The sequence below is a fragment of the Engystomops pustulosus genome, chromosome 1 (assembly GCF_040894005.1).
Source record: "Engystomops pustulosus chromosome 1, aEngPut4.maternal, whole genome shotgun sequence".
Lineage (NCBI taxonomy): Eukaryota > Metazoa > Chordata > Amphibia > Anura > Leptodactylidae > Engystomops > Engystomops pustulosus.
This window is the reverse complement of record NC_092411.1, coordinates 22044466-22059656: the sequence shown is the minus strand read 5'-3', so window position 1 is coordinate 22059656 and position 15191 is coordinate 22044466. Positions and strand designations below refer to the sequence as shown.

Sequence of the window (15191 nt, the reverse complement as noted above, 5' to 3'; positions counted from 1 at the left end):
CTTCAGCGGAAGTAGGAATCGGCTGGGGACACCCGGTGGCAGTTGCAGGTACTGCAGGCTCTGCAGCATCCTCCTGACATTCAGGGGGAAGAGCGCTGTCGCCCGGGGTGTCGGCTGTTCCAGCCGGGGGCTCGACAGAGCCAGGGACAATGGAGGGGTCCAGAAAGAAGTAAATGGGATCCTGCGGCAGCGCCGCGGCTCCCTCCAGCTCCGATTCTTCTGGGGCCGGGTCGTCACCCCACTGGTAAGCGGCAGGTGGAGAAGAGGGTCTAGTTGGAGCCTCCGGATAAGGCTCACGAACCGGGATATCCTCTCCCACGGAAGAACTGCGGGATCTGGCAACGCTCCCTGCAGGGGAGACGGTGGGGTGGTGCGCCCTGGATCATGCCTGGCCCATGGATAGCAATGGGGCCTGTATTCACGATCACCGTGGATGGAGCATTCACGTGGGTCACCGCCCGGGGACTCGCAGCCGAGGAAGAAGAGGTGTTCGGAGACTCCGGCCATTCGTCGTCCTCGTACGACTCGTCACACGATGGGTAGCGGTCCTCATCAGAGTCCGGGATCCGGATCACGCCAGCTGCCCATGGCCCTCGAGGTCCTTCCTGCAGGGAAACCTCGATGCATTCCCCCGGCCTCAGATTATGGAGTCTCTCCGGCAAATCAGGCCTTTTGACGGACCGGCGGGGAATAAATACCTCCCGTCCGGTATAGTCTTGAGTGGCAAAGCCATAGCCACGCTGCCGGTCAAAGTACCGGACCATGCCGGTGGTGCGGTTCTGCTTCACCCAGGCTCCTTCTTTAGATCGGCCGGCCATGTAGCGCTGGGCCTCCTTCTCTCGGCGTCGCTGTTCCGAGACAGCGTCTCGGAGTTGCCGGCGGAGGGCCTCACCTCGGCCTCGAGGCTGCGGAGGTGCCGGTGCTGGAGTAGGTCTCTCCGGTGCAGGTCCTGGTCTCACAGGTGGTCGGGCAGGTGCCGGAACTGGAGCAGGAGCAGCTGGAGGGTCAGGAACCACAACAGCAGGTCTGGCAGGCTGGTCGGCAGGAGCAGTGGGCCTCGGTGCAGGTTGCACAGCAGCAGTGGGCCCAGGCGCTGGCTCGGCAGGAGTCAGGGCCTCCCCACGTGGCGCCTCCACGTGGGCCCGCAGTACCAGCATGGTAGCCGGGAGAGGCACTAGGAACCGCCCGGGTGGTACTTGGCGCTCCGTCACCTTCTGGAGGTACGTCCTCGTGACGAAGGCTCGGGTCAGTCCTCGATGCAGCCGGTGCCCAGCAAAGGGCCTCCGGACCGGCTGAGCAGAGACCACAATCATGGTCTCAAGAACTTCCAGGAACTCCGGTTGTTCCACGGAGGGGAATGGCCGAGGACCTCACATGGTGTTGACCTCACTGCACAAGATCCACACGAGTTCTGGCGTTTTGTTGAGGCGGGGCAGGAAGTCCGCCTCGTGCCAGAGGGAGGAGTCCAAGTCCTTCCCGCCAAGAGCTGGGACGGGCTCTATTTTTTCCTGCGCCACAGGAGGCGGGATTCGCGCCATTCGCGCGTGGGCGGAGCTTGGTGTGTCATCTGGGTTTCCCGCCAGGGAAGGTTTTGGCGGGCTGGAATTACTTGCTGCGCCACAGTTTCGTGAGGTAAAATGCTTCAGGCGCGGCAGCGCCGGATGTAGCAGAGCTGACAAAGTTCTTTGCAGGGGTTAACCTCTTGAGTGCTGGAGCGGTGCTCGACAGCACGTGGCAGCAGTAATACAGTTCAATGCAGAAACACACAATCACTTGGGGCCTAAACCCGAATGGCAGCAGGGTTAGGCAGCACAGTCTTTTCAATAAAGGATAGTCTTTAGTGCCAGAATAAGGCACAGAAGTAGAAATCCTGTTCGTGACGCCACTTGCAACATCCCCCACCGGGGCCTAGCCTTTTCTCGGGGCCTGGAGATAGCCGGGGCCCGCAGTACCTGAGTGGCTGGCGGTTGCGGCCTAGGCACGCTAGTGTCACGGTGCTTGGTATGGGAAACCGGAGGGCTGTCCTACAGCCTGGCAGGTCTCCAGCAGGGTGGTGTTGGCAAGAAATGATGAGGGAGAGGCTGCTATAGCGAATCTCCCTGGGGCAACCCTTTGGTGTCTAGAGTATGAGTCTCTGTGTGGTGGACAGGGTGCTCGTGATGGTGACAGCCGTAGTAGCAGGGACCAGATGGAGGCAGAGGTTGAACAAAAACAACTTACAGTTCTTTATTGGAACCGACAGGAACCGCAGCAACGTGCCTTTAACAGAATGGTGGAGTGCTGAGATGCAGTTGGAGGGAGCCACAGGATGTAGAGCGCCAGCCTGGATGCAGAGGGCAGGCTGGGAGGTAGCTGTGTCCTAGTAGGATGCTTCAGCTTGTCCTGGGTTGCTTCAGGTATCACCCTTAAAGGTAGGATGATACCCCTTTCCTCTCTAACTCTTAGCTATTAGCTACACTCTTCAGGCAGGGGCTAGGCTCTTCCTGCTCTGGTCTGGTATGCTAGCTGTATAGAGTTTAGACTGGAGTAACTCCAGTCTGCTACTGCAGACTCCTAGGTCTGACTGCTCTCTTCTCTCTCCTGAGAGAGACTGACCTCATCTGGAAGTTTCCAGGGATCTTGTTACTCCCCTTGGTCAGGTGGTGGCTGCTCCTCCAGTTACATCCCAGCTTACAATACATTAGGATAATACATGTGATTGGATGACACATCTTACATCACACAAAACACTTAACTCCTGCCTTACCAGGCAGGATCTACCAATGCAATGTTCCCCTGTGTCCTATAAGGACTATGTAGAGTGATGTAGTGACATGCTGTGGGGATGACTAGACCCTACACAGGCTGCAAGCTACATGGTGGGACGTATTCGCAACCACTCCTCCGCCTTGCATCGGCGAGGGTGTTGCAAAACCAATTAAGATTGCTCATTGTGAGTGGACAGTTCTCTTTAATGTCCATCGTGACTTTAAAGGGAACCTGTCATCAGCAATTGGTATATTGTCAAACAGTGTAACACCTTCTAGTTTTTGTTTATTGCATGGTCCTTTGTGGCGGCATCATCCAGAAAATCTACTTTGAGTGAGATGTAAATTGTCTGTGTAAAGTCAAAGAGGCGGAGAGTTTAACACTGAAGTCAGAGCTCTGAAGCCTCCTCCTCTGTGATTGACTTCATGCATCGGACTTCAGGAGATCTGGTTAGTGATGTCTCTGGATGCAAGACCATCATTTACAGTGAAGGGGACTTTCTGCTGGAGAGAGATCTTGACTTCAGTGATAAAATCTCCGCCTCCCTGACTTAATACAACCAATTTACATCTCACTTCACAGTAGATTACCCCTGTCGGCAGGGTATAATAGGCAATATTTCCTGAACCCTTCTCCCTCTGTGCTTCCCATTCCCTCTCTCTGGTTTTAATAATTTTTTTTTATCTTCCAGACCAAAGCTGATAAATCTTTCACCACGGAGACCTACGAGGATGCTGTGTCAATACTCAGCGAAGTCTATAAGGAAACCACTTTAAACCTAGATGCCTCGGTGACTATCAAAACGACCAATGATGCGCCTGCTTCTGGGTTGAATACCACCAAATCTGGCGCTAAAATTACTGGGAAATTAGGACTAGAAGGATCAAGAAATAAAAGCATTCATACAATCAAAGAATATTCACTAAAAACGGTGAGACTATGAAGCGCTGATGCCTCGAAAATGTTTTTTTATCAAATTAATTCCAGCGACCCAACGTAGCGGGAGAGGTTCTTGTTGATGGAACCTACATGGGGGTACGAGATGCTTTATATGGGTAGAAGGATGTAAAAATATTTATGTTTTAAACATTTTTTTCATAGAACAAAAAATATTTGAGGGTTTCGGGAACTATACAACTGGGGACTTTCAATATGAGACCAAGAAACGTCGTATTAACTTCAGAATTCATCGATGACTTGAACGACCTCCCTTCATCCTACCACAAGTTTGAATACTTTGCTTTCCTAGAGATGTATGGAACGCATTATACCACAGCTGGAAAAATTGGAGGGAAATATGAACTTGTTTATGTGCTGGATTCTGCTCTTATGAAAAAGAGAGGTATGGTACATGGTGAGACTGTGTTCTCCAACCTGTGACTTTCCAGCTTTTGCACCACAACTCCCAGCATTCCTTTAATGGAACTCATAGCTGTCAGGACATGATGGAAGTTGGAGTTTTGCTACTGATGGAAGGTCAGAGGTTGTATAAAATTGTGATAAAACATATTTGTGACAATTTTCTGCTTTGTTGACCAGTTAATCCACCTCTCCCCCTCTACTTTACCTCGTATCCAATTTTGTCACAAAAAATTGAATGCTAAATTCAAATGACCTGTAAGGAGTCATGTGGGTGGAGGAGATTCACAGGGGTTGAGAAGAGCCATGAGCACATGTCTCCTCCTGTCTTATCTCATGTCCCATAGTCCAGTTAATCATTAAAAGTCTGGGGCAGGTGGTGAACATAGCTTATGATGATGGACTAGTCCCATGGGACGTAAGGCCGGGTGGGCTCAGGCCAGCATGACTCTTCTCCATCCCTGTGACTTTTCTCCACCCCTGTGACTCTTCTCCACCACTTTGACTCCTGAGGTCTTTTGTTTGCTATGTTCAAAGATTTCTATGTAATGCTGAATCTCCCAGAATGTAGAAGGACATCAATATGATCCTGTCGCTGTCCTGTTTAACTGGTTTGTCATAGTTTGTGGGCCTTATGCTCATGACGGAATCCCTTTGACAAGTTCCTCTTACTTTTTTTTGTCACAGATGTTACCATAGAAAATGTATTAGAGTGTCTTGGATTTAATGCTAGAATAGAGGTGGAAGGTCAAGGAGTGAATGTTTCAGCAAAGATAAATCCCGAAGCCTGTAGAAAGACTGGTTCCAGGAACGTTCCAGGTAAATACATTATAATACAATAACTGTATCCAACCAGTATCCAGCTGTCATAGACTTTATGCAACCAACCAGGTGTCCTAGACTGTGGCCCAGATTTACTAAAGCCGCTGCACCAGTTTTCTGTTGGACTTTGCATGTTTTTTCATGTGCAAACTGTTTGCAGAGGTATTTAAGAAGTGTCCGAGACACATTCGTGGCTCAGCTGCACTATACCCGACGCAACACAAAATTCTGCACTGAAATGGGCATTCGGTTCTTCGGTCCGGCATCCCTTCACTGAGATGTCCTAGACTGTATCCCACCACTGAGGTGTCCTAGACCGTATCCCACCACTGAGGTGTCCTAGACTGCATCCCACCACTGAGGTGTCCTAGACTCTATCCCACCACTGAGGTGTCCTAGACTGTATCCCACCACTGATGTGTCCTAGACTGTATCCCACCACTGATGTGTCCTAGACTGTATCCCACCACTGACGTGTCCTAGACTGTATCCCACCAATGAGGTGTCCTAGACTGTATACCACCACTGAGGTGTCCTAAACTGTATCCCACCACTGAGGTGTCCTAGACTGTATCCCACCACTGAGGTGTCCTAGACTGTATCTCACCACTGAGGTGTCCAAGACTGTATCCCACCACTGAGGTGTCCTAGACTGTATCTCACCGCTGAGGTGTTCTAGACTGTATCTCACCACTGAGGTGTCCTAGACTGTATCTCACCGCTGAGGTGTCCTAGACTGTATCTCACCGCTGAGGTGTCCTAGACTGTATCCAACCACTGAGGTGTCCTAGACTGTATCTCACCACTGAGGTGTCTTAGACTGTATCTCACCACTGAGGTGTCCTAGACTGTATCTCACCACTGAGGTGTCCTAGACTGTATCACACCGCAGAGGTGTCCTAGACTGTATCCAACCACTGAGGTGTCCTAGACTGTATCTCACCACTGAGGTGTCTTAGACTGTATCTCACCACTGAGGTGTCTTAGACTGTATCACACCACTGTGGTGTCCCAGACTGTACCCATCACTGAGGTGTCCTAGACTGTATCCCACCACTGAGGTGTCCTAGACTGTATCTCACCACTGAGGTGTCCTAGACTGTATCTCACCACTGTGGTGTCCCAGACTGTACCCATCACTGAGGTGTCCCAGACTGTATTCCACCGCTGAGGTGTCCTAGACTGTATCCCACCACTGAGGTGTCCTAGACTGTATCCCACCACTGTGGTGTCCTAGACTGTATTCCACCTCTGAGGTGTCCCAGACTGTATTCTACCACCGAGGTGTCCTAGACTGTATCCCACCACTGAGGTGTCCTAGACTGTATCCCACCGCTGAGGTGTCCTAGACTGTATCTCACCACTGAGGTGTCCTAGACTGTATCCCACCACTGAGGTGTCCTAGACTGTATCTCACCGCTGAGGTGTCCTAGACTGTATCCCACCACTGAGGTGTCTTAGACTGTATCTCACCGCTGAGGTGTCCTAGACTGTATCTCACCACTGTGGTGTCCCAGACTGTACCCATCACTGAGGTGTCCCAGACTGTATTCCACCGCTGAGGTGTCCTAGACTGTATCCCACCACTGAGGTGTCCTAGACTGTATCCCACCACTGTGGTGTCCTAGACTGTATTCTACCTCTGAGGTGTCCCAGACTGTATTCTACCACCGAGGTGTCCTAGACTGTATCCCACCACTGAGGTGTCCTAGACTGTATCCCACCGCTGAGGTGTCCTAGACTGTATCTCACCACTGAGGTGTCCTAGACTGTATCCCACCACTGAGGTGTCCTAGACTGTATCTCACCGCTGAGGTGTCCTAGACTGTATCCCACCACTGAGGTGTCTTAGACTGTATCCCACCACTGAGGTGTCCGAGACTGTATCCAACCACGGAGGTGTCCTAGACTGTATCCCACCGCTGAGGTGTCCCAGACTGTATTCCACCGCTGAGGTGTCCTAGACTGTATCCCACCACTGAGGTGTCCTAGACTGTATCCCACCACTGTGGTGTCCTAGACTGCATCCCACCACAGAGGTGTCCTAGACTGTATCCCACCACTGAGGTGTCCTAGACTGTATCCCACCGCTGAGTTGTCCTAGACTGTATCCCACCACTGAGGTGTCCTAGACTGTATCCCACCGCTGAGGTGTCCTAGACTGTATCCCACCACCGAGGTGTCTGAGACAGTATCCCACCGCTGAGGAGTCCTAGACTGTATCCCACTACTAAGGTGTCCTAGACTGTATCCCATCACTGAGGTGTCCTACACTGTGTCCTACCATTGTGGTGTCCTAGAGTGTATCCCACTATTGTGGTGTCCTTGTATTGGAACAGGTGGCCTAATTCCCTCACCAGTGAATGTAGATTGGGAAAAAACATCAAGGTTTGGATGAGTGTGAGGAGGATATAATCTGCAAATAAAGAAAGTTTAAGCTCCTACCCTGTATCCTTGCTCCATGTCTAGTATCCAATGAAATGCAATAAAATTTATATTTGTGGTGTCATCTATTTCACCCATGAAAAAAAACATATGTCAACTACTTCCTGGTGAATTGTCTTTGGATTGGATAACTGATGCCAGACAGGAATCATGGGACAGTCCACCTGACCATTGACTGATATCATGTGATCCTTCCTCATCAGGGGCACCTGGATTCAAGAACATGAGGGGGCCAAATTCTTCCCCATACAATGAGATTTGCATTATAAACAATACGTTACAGTGGGGGGCGCTGCTACTGATGTCTTCTCTGGGACCCAGTAGCTTCAATTTATCCAACAGAGCCTCAAAAGGTGGTAGAGGAGCCCAAAGTAAATCCTAAAATGTTTGGATTCCTCAAACACGGAACTTGGGAAAAGTCTTGAGTTGAATCACAATTTAGCTTCTTTCTACTCTTATATAGCTCAATCGATAGGGAAAACATAGGTCTCCGAATTTTTAACGCAAAGCTTTATATTGGAGATTTTCCTTCCTTTTTTTAGTTTACAAAAATATGGAAAATTTTAAAAATTAAATGAAGACCAATTTTTTCCCCCTAAAAGACCTGTAATAATTATTACAATTTTTTTTATATGTATTATAAGATACAATTTATCTGCAAAAACTACATTGGGGCACATTTACTTACCCGGTCCATTCGCATTCCAGCGGTGGCTTCTCCGACGAGCATTTGGGTCTTCCGGCGATTCATGAAGGTCCTGCGCCCGATGTCCACCAGGTGTCGCTGCTGCGGCGAAGTACGGCGAGGTGCCCCGGAGTTCATCGTCTTCATCGTGGTGCATGTGAGTATGGCCTGTGCGACCAATTTTTTTTTTTTAAATGCGGCGGTTTTTCCGAATCCGTCGGGTTATCGTTAGGCCACGCCCCCCGATTTCCGTCGCGTGCATGCCAGCGCCGATGCGCCACAATCCGATCGCGTGCGCCAAAATACTGGGGCAATTCAGGGAAAATCGGCGCAAATCGGAAATATTCGGGTAACACGTCGGCAAAACGCGAATCGGGCCCTTAGTAAATGACCCCCATTCTGTCTATAGGTTGACAGAAAAATAAACAAGTTGGTTTTAGAAGAGGAGAAAATTTTAAAAAAATATGTCCAGGGATCAATAACTTTTCAACAATTTTTGTACAAGTCAATAGTCCAATGACCACAAGAAACTGTGTAATATAACTTCTCCCTATGTCAGGTTACATAAAAGTCTATGGAGAGGGAAGGGGGAGGAGTGAGTGACAGCAGCTAGGTCTACCCATAGACACTAAAGAAAATGAAGACTACATGTCACTTAATAACTGGAAGCATGTGCACTCATGTACAAGCACACATATGCATGCTTAAAGGTGAGGTACACTATGAAGATAAGGGGAGTCATCCATGTATCTGCACCCCTAGTGTTACTCGGTGATGTATGAACTTCTGTATTGTATTATTAAAATTATCTATCATTCTATATCCTAGAAAACAAAACTGTAACCCCCGTGGTAGACGACACAATTTCATTTGTGGAGGGCGGAACCCTCAAGTTTGCTACAATTTTAGATGAGAAGATTTCCAAGAAAAAAGGTGACGTTAATTCTGAAGACTTTGTAGATTGGGCAACTTCATTAATAGACGCTCCATCTATAACGGAGAAGAGGGTAAGTACACCCAAGACACCTGCCCATGAATCTTTGGGAAAAGTTGTAGTGCAACAGATATATACCTAGATGCTTACTATAGTTAGATGACAGACAAATTGTAATTGGAACACTGGACTCCAGGTCAGTAGAAAAGACAGTTAACCCAAAAACTCCAGCACCCTAAGAGCACTGCCTTCTCGCCTGAGTGTATCCTGTGTGATATGTGACAACTATGAAGACGTCACAGCAGAGATGGCTAAAAAGGCACAACATTGCCAATGCAAAGGATAGTCAAGGAATAAGAGACAAAAATTAAAAGGGCAGAAATAGCAAAACAGTAGCACGTACAATAGAGATGTAAAAGAAGACTGTATAGCACACACATAGGGGGTCATTTACTAAGGGCCCGATTCACGTTTTCCCGACGTGTTACCCAAATATTTCTGATTTGTGCTGATTTTCCCTGTATAGCCCCGGGATTTGGGCGCACACGATCAGAATGTGGCGCATCGGCACTGGCATGCACGCGACGGTAATCGGGGGGGCGTGACCAAACGAAAACCCGACGGAATCGGAAAAACCGCCACATTTTTTAAAAAAAATGTCGCTGGACTTGCGCTTACCTTCACCAGGAATAGGCCGGTGAACTTCAGTGCATTCCGGCGGGCCTCGGCGGACTTCAGCGCAGCACCTGGTGGACGCCGGAAGAACTACCTTAGTGAATCCCGGCCGGACCTGAATCCACCGCAGAGAACGCGCCGCTGGATCGTGAATGGACCGGGTAAGTAAATTTGCCTCATTATCTTTATGTGAGTAAGAACTCTGCTCTAGGTGAAAGGGACGGGGCTCTGAGGGTTGGAGCATGTTAACCATTGCCGATCCAAAACAAAGCATCTGAGCACCTGAAGTGACAGGTAAAATCAGCGGTTAACCACTAAAGCACTGTTCAGACTGCCGACTGATGTGAATCAGATTCAGCCTGAGGAAAATACTGACACAGATGTAACATAGATAGATAGACAGATTCTCATAAACCAGCTGAGAAGATGTAGGATTCTAAGACTCTTGTCCACTGTGTATTTAAAACCGTATCAGCGTCCTCTGGATGCCAATACAGTTGGAAGCTATTTTCAGAGAATGAGGCAATAGATCCCCTGCTTTGCCATTTGTAGTAGAATATTACATTAGGAGACCTTATTATCAGCTGTGCTTGTGGCACTGAAATGCCACACTGGACCTTGGACGCCATCTTTCTGTGTATGACTTGTGGTTTGTATTTCTCCTCTGCAGCTTTCTCCTATTTACACCCTGGTTCCTGTTGACATAAGAGACGCCTATATAAAGACAAAGAACCTGGAGCGCGCTATGGAGGACTACCTGGATGAATATAATGTGTGTAAATGCCAGCCTTGTCAGAACGGGGGCACAGTGCTGCTGGTAGACGGGGTGTGCATGTGTCAGTGCCCCCTGCAGTACAAGGGTCTGGCCTGCCAGGAGGTGAAGGATAAACTGTTAGAAAGTAAGTAACGTCATTTATATCACTTCAATACTAAGTCTAGCCACGAGATAGCAGTACGAGTGGAGTGCATTATGCACGGTATGGTAAGCACACACATGCTCAGGATGTGCAGAGGGAGGGAAGTCCTGCTCTGCTCATTGTAACAGCCTGTCAATGTGAAAAACTGAGGGCTCTGGAAACATTAGCATGATTATAAAACTTGATTTTAGAAGGAATCAATGGATAATCTTGATACATTGGGATCACCTGGAAAAAAGACTTATGCAGTATGCAGTCCGAAGCGCCGGACATCTCGTCCCCGTGCTCTGTGCTGCTAATTCTAAGTCTTTTTTCCAGGTAATCCTGGGGTGTCAAGATTAAAGAAGACCACAGAGAGGATCGTGATGAAGAGGAGCGCAGGTGAGTATGTTTAGTTTGATTTTTGTTAGTCTTACTGGTAGTTTTCCTTTAAAGGGCAACCTCAGATCAGGTTGAATGCCTCTCCCCCCCCCCTCATTGCTCTGCCTGGACTATAACAGATTTAGTAAACCCAAAGCCCATGTCTTAGTTCTCTGGGGATCAGGGGGGCCCAAACCTGATGCCAATACAGTTTATAGCTATGATACAGCAGGGAGTAATATATTCATGTACAGACATTTTTGGGGCCATATGCAAAATTACATCTTGGGGGCCCCCTAATGTAGATCTCCACCCCTTGGTGTGATGTGAAGCTACCTAGTGCTAATCTCCTCCCCTTTGTCTAATTTCTTAGCACCCTTTTAGGGAGGGGGAAGGAATAAGAGGAAGAGTAGAGCGTGCCGCATCATACTGCAGGACGGAGAGATAAGGTGACATTGGTTGCAGGTAAACCTGCATCCCACCATTATGTGGGACCCCCACTAGTCTCCAGAGATGCATTATGGGTAAATCTGCCCCTGCTACCTCTGCTACCATGATTTCCTCCATAATAAACCTTGTTTCAGCATATTGGCCACGCTCCCTCTCCATATCATCACCATGTTTCAATACAACACGTCAGGCAGAATTCTCTAGAAAAGGTAAATTGTTACAATCTAGAATCTCTCCAGAAGTTATATAGACCACCTGTAGTACCTGGGGTTACTCTAGTCACTGACCCGCTGTGTCTTCATCTCCAGAGCCGACTGTTCCTGTTGATGGAAGATGGAGTTGCTGGAAAACCTCCTCTTCCTGCATTAACGGAGAAGAGACAAGAACCAGAACTTGTAACAACCCAGAACCGCAAGAAGGTGGCAAACCATGTGCAGGAAAAACTACCAAGAAAGTGCCGTGCCAAGAGAAAGCGCGTCATTACGCCAGTGGTGTATTTCAGTCTTTAGACCCTGAAGTGGAACATTTTAATATTACTTACTACAAGGCCATAGATGAGTCAGAGGATTCTACTCAGGAGTAAAACTATGGATCTATTTCTCTAGATGGAACCTACTTATGAGTCAGATCCATCGGCCAGCCTGGAGCCTCACATTGTTTCCCCTTTGTCTCCCTATCATCCCTGTGTTTTCTGTTACTCTTATGAAGCTACAAATGTCTCTTCCCATCATTGTTCATGTTCTATTGATGAAACAAAATAAAATCCCCAGTTTGGAACCTTCTCTGATCCTGAAGACCTCTACATGTAATACTTCAGGTACTAGTGATGTTCAAATGAAGAACCCAAATAGAAGTCAGAATTCCTACAACTTGTTTGGGTGGTGAAAGTACTTTTTTTTGTTGTTGTTGTTGTTTGGGGTTAGTTTTACATGTTACATATTTTTACATGTCTCTGGAGAAGCTTTACAGTATAGACTGAGCATTGTCTAGACTGGATATAATTGTCTCCACTTCTCAGCTGAGAGCAGGACTAGCTGTGTACAGGGTCACTGCCTCTGAATGGAGACAATTGTATCCAGTCTAGACAATGCTCTGTGAACTGAACAGCCTGGATGCCAGACTGATATGTGGTACCATAAAGTAGTATTGGGGGAAATTCGCATTAAAGATGTTACTGTTCCTGCAATGTGTTAAATTAGGATTCCCATGATGTTATAGTGTGTGTCGGATAAAATGGCTCAGGGACACAGGGGTTAACGGTTACAACAGAGAACTCACATTTATTGAAGTTTCCATATTTATCTGCAATCCTACCATATTCACGTTAACCTTCCACTGTCCAACCTTTACCCATTCCTGTAGGTTCAACATAAATATACACTCACCGGCCACTTTATTAGGTACACCCGTCCAACTGCTCGTTAACACTTAATTTCTAATCAGCCAATCACATGGCGGCAACTCAGTGCATTTAGGCATGTAGACATGGTCAAGACAGTCTCCTGCAGTTCAAATCGAGCATCAGTATGGGGAAGAAAGGTGATTTGAGGCCTTTGAACGTGGCATGGTTGTTGGTGCCAGAAGGGCTGGTCTGAGTATTTCAGAAACTGCTGATCTACTGGGATTTTCACGCACAATCATCTCTAGGGTTTACAGTGAATGGTCCGAAAAAGAAAAAACATCCAGTGAGCGGCAGTTCTGTGGGCGGAAATGCCTTGTTGATGCCAGAGGTCAGAGGAGAATGGGCATAGTGGTTCGAGCTGATAGAAAGGCAACAGTGACTCAAATCGCCACCCGTTACAACCAAGGTAGGCAGAAGAGCATCTCTGAGCGCACAGTACGTCCAACTTTGAGGCAGATGGGCTACAGCAGCAGAAGACCACACCGGGTGCCACTCCTTTCAGCTAAGAACAGGAAACTGAGGCTACAATTTGCACAAGCTCATAGAAATTGAGCACAATGTACCCTGTAACATCTGATGGCTACTTTCAGCAGGATAATGCGCTATGTCATAAAGCTGGAATCATCTCAGACTGGTTTCTTGAACATGACAATGAGGTCACTGGACTCAAATGGCCTCCACAGTCACCAGATCTCAATCCAATAGAACATCTTTGGGATGTGGTGGAACGGGAGATTCGCATCATGGATGTGCAGCCGACAAATCTGCGGCAACTGTGTGATGCCATCATGTCAATATGGACCAAAATCTCTGAGGAGCTTCCAGCACCTTGTTGTATCTATGCCACGAAGAATTGAGGCAGTTCTGAAGGCAAAAGGGGGTCCAACCCGTTACTAGCATGGTGTACCTAATAAAGTGGCCGGTGAGTGTACATTGGCCAGTCATTAAGGTGAGTATGGAGAGGGCCCACGCAGGGGGTGCCAAGACAGCTGGGAGCCTTTTAACATCTCTGCTTAACATTCTGTCAGAGACAGTATAATATTGCAATATATTGTATAAATGATCAGACCCCCTATGGTTTAAGTACCCTGGGGGGGGGGGGGCTGTTATAATAGTAAAATAAAAATGAGAAAAAGTTTTTTTTTTTAAGCATAAATAAATAAAAAATTGATATCCTTCCCTTTCCCTACAGCAAAATCATAAACATGTTAGGTATTGCTACGTCTCAAAATTTTTCTACCACAATTATTCACTGCGGTGAACCCCGTAACGTAAAACAGCACCTAAATGTCCGCAACGACAATTTTTCGCCAGTTTTGCCTCCAATAAAAATTTTTATAAAAAGTGATTAAAAGGTTTACAGTTCTCAAAATGCTATCAATGAAAAAGTCATCCTGCAAAACAATGACGTCTCACACTGCTCCGTACACTGACGAAGTTACAGGTGACAGAATATGGCGATGCAAAACTATATAAATTTGTTTTCATTAAAATTGCACTGACCCAAAGAATAAAGAAGAGGTGTCATCTCGAGCGCACAATGACATCCGTAAAAATAAAGCCCATAAGAATATGGTGCAACTGTCATTTTTCGCCAGTTCCACATCTGGAATTTTCTCCCAGCTTCCCAGTACATAAAAAAAAATATAATTTGCAGATAAGAAGCTTTGTAAATAAAAAAAAAAAATTTACAGTGTGTGAAAGTATCAAAGTGAAAAATGGAAATGCACAAAGCTAAAAAAAACTTGGACAGCTTTTCACTGCTCAAGAAGAAAAAATATAGAGCCGAGCACCTATCTATACGCAATTGACGATATAAGTGTGTGTAGTATTAAACATATTAATATTAAAATATTATTAAAACATAATGGGGGTCATTTACTAAGGGCCCGATTCGCGTTTTCCCGACCTGTTACCCGAATATTTCCGATTTGCGCCGATTTCCCCTGTATTGCCCCGGGATTTTGGCGGACGCGATCGGATTGTGGCGCATCGGCGCTGGCATGCACGCGACGGAAATCGGGGGGCGTGGCCGAGCAAAAACCCGACGGATTCGGAAAAACCGCCGCATTTAAAACAATAAAAGTGTCGCTTGGGACGCGCTTACCTTCACTTGGTCCGGCTCGGTGAATTTCAAGGCATTCGGATGCTTTTCAGCGCAGCAACGCCACCTGGTGGACAGCGGAGGAACTACCTTGATGAGTCCCGGCCGGACCCGAATCCACCGCAGAGAACGCACCGCTGGATCGCGAATGGACCGGGTAAGTAAATCTGCCCCTATATTTCAGAATTGCACAAAATATCATTTACACATGACATAGAAATACAAAATATGCTATATGTTTTGGATCTCAGACTGGGGTAAAAAAGAGGGGTAAGAAAAGCACTGTAGGG

At 47.4% G+C, this 15191-nt stretch overlaps 1 protein-coding gene across 1 annotated transcript in view; it reads left to right on the top strand.

Moving 5' to 3' along the window:
- The window catches only part of LOC140118026 (complement component C9-like), a 57487-nt gene extending 45304 nt beyond the window's left edge, over positions 1-12183 (top strand). The window contains exons 6-11 of the mRNA XM_072135385.1: positions 3440-3679; positions 3850-4090; positions 4795-4926; positions 8888-9066; positions 10339-10567; positions 11704-12183. Coding sequence (XP_071991486.1) covers positions 3440-3679; positions 3850-4090; positions 4795-4926; positions 8888-9066; positions 10339-10567; positions 11704-11978 — 1296 coding nt within the window. The 3' untranslated portion in view covers positions 11979-12183. The remainder of the gene's footprint in view (positions 1-3439; positions 3680-3849; positions 4091-4794; positions 4927-8887; positions 9067-10338; positions 10568-11703) is intronic.
- The last annotated feature ends 3008 nt before the right edge of the window (positions 12184-15191 follow it).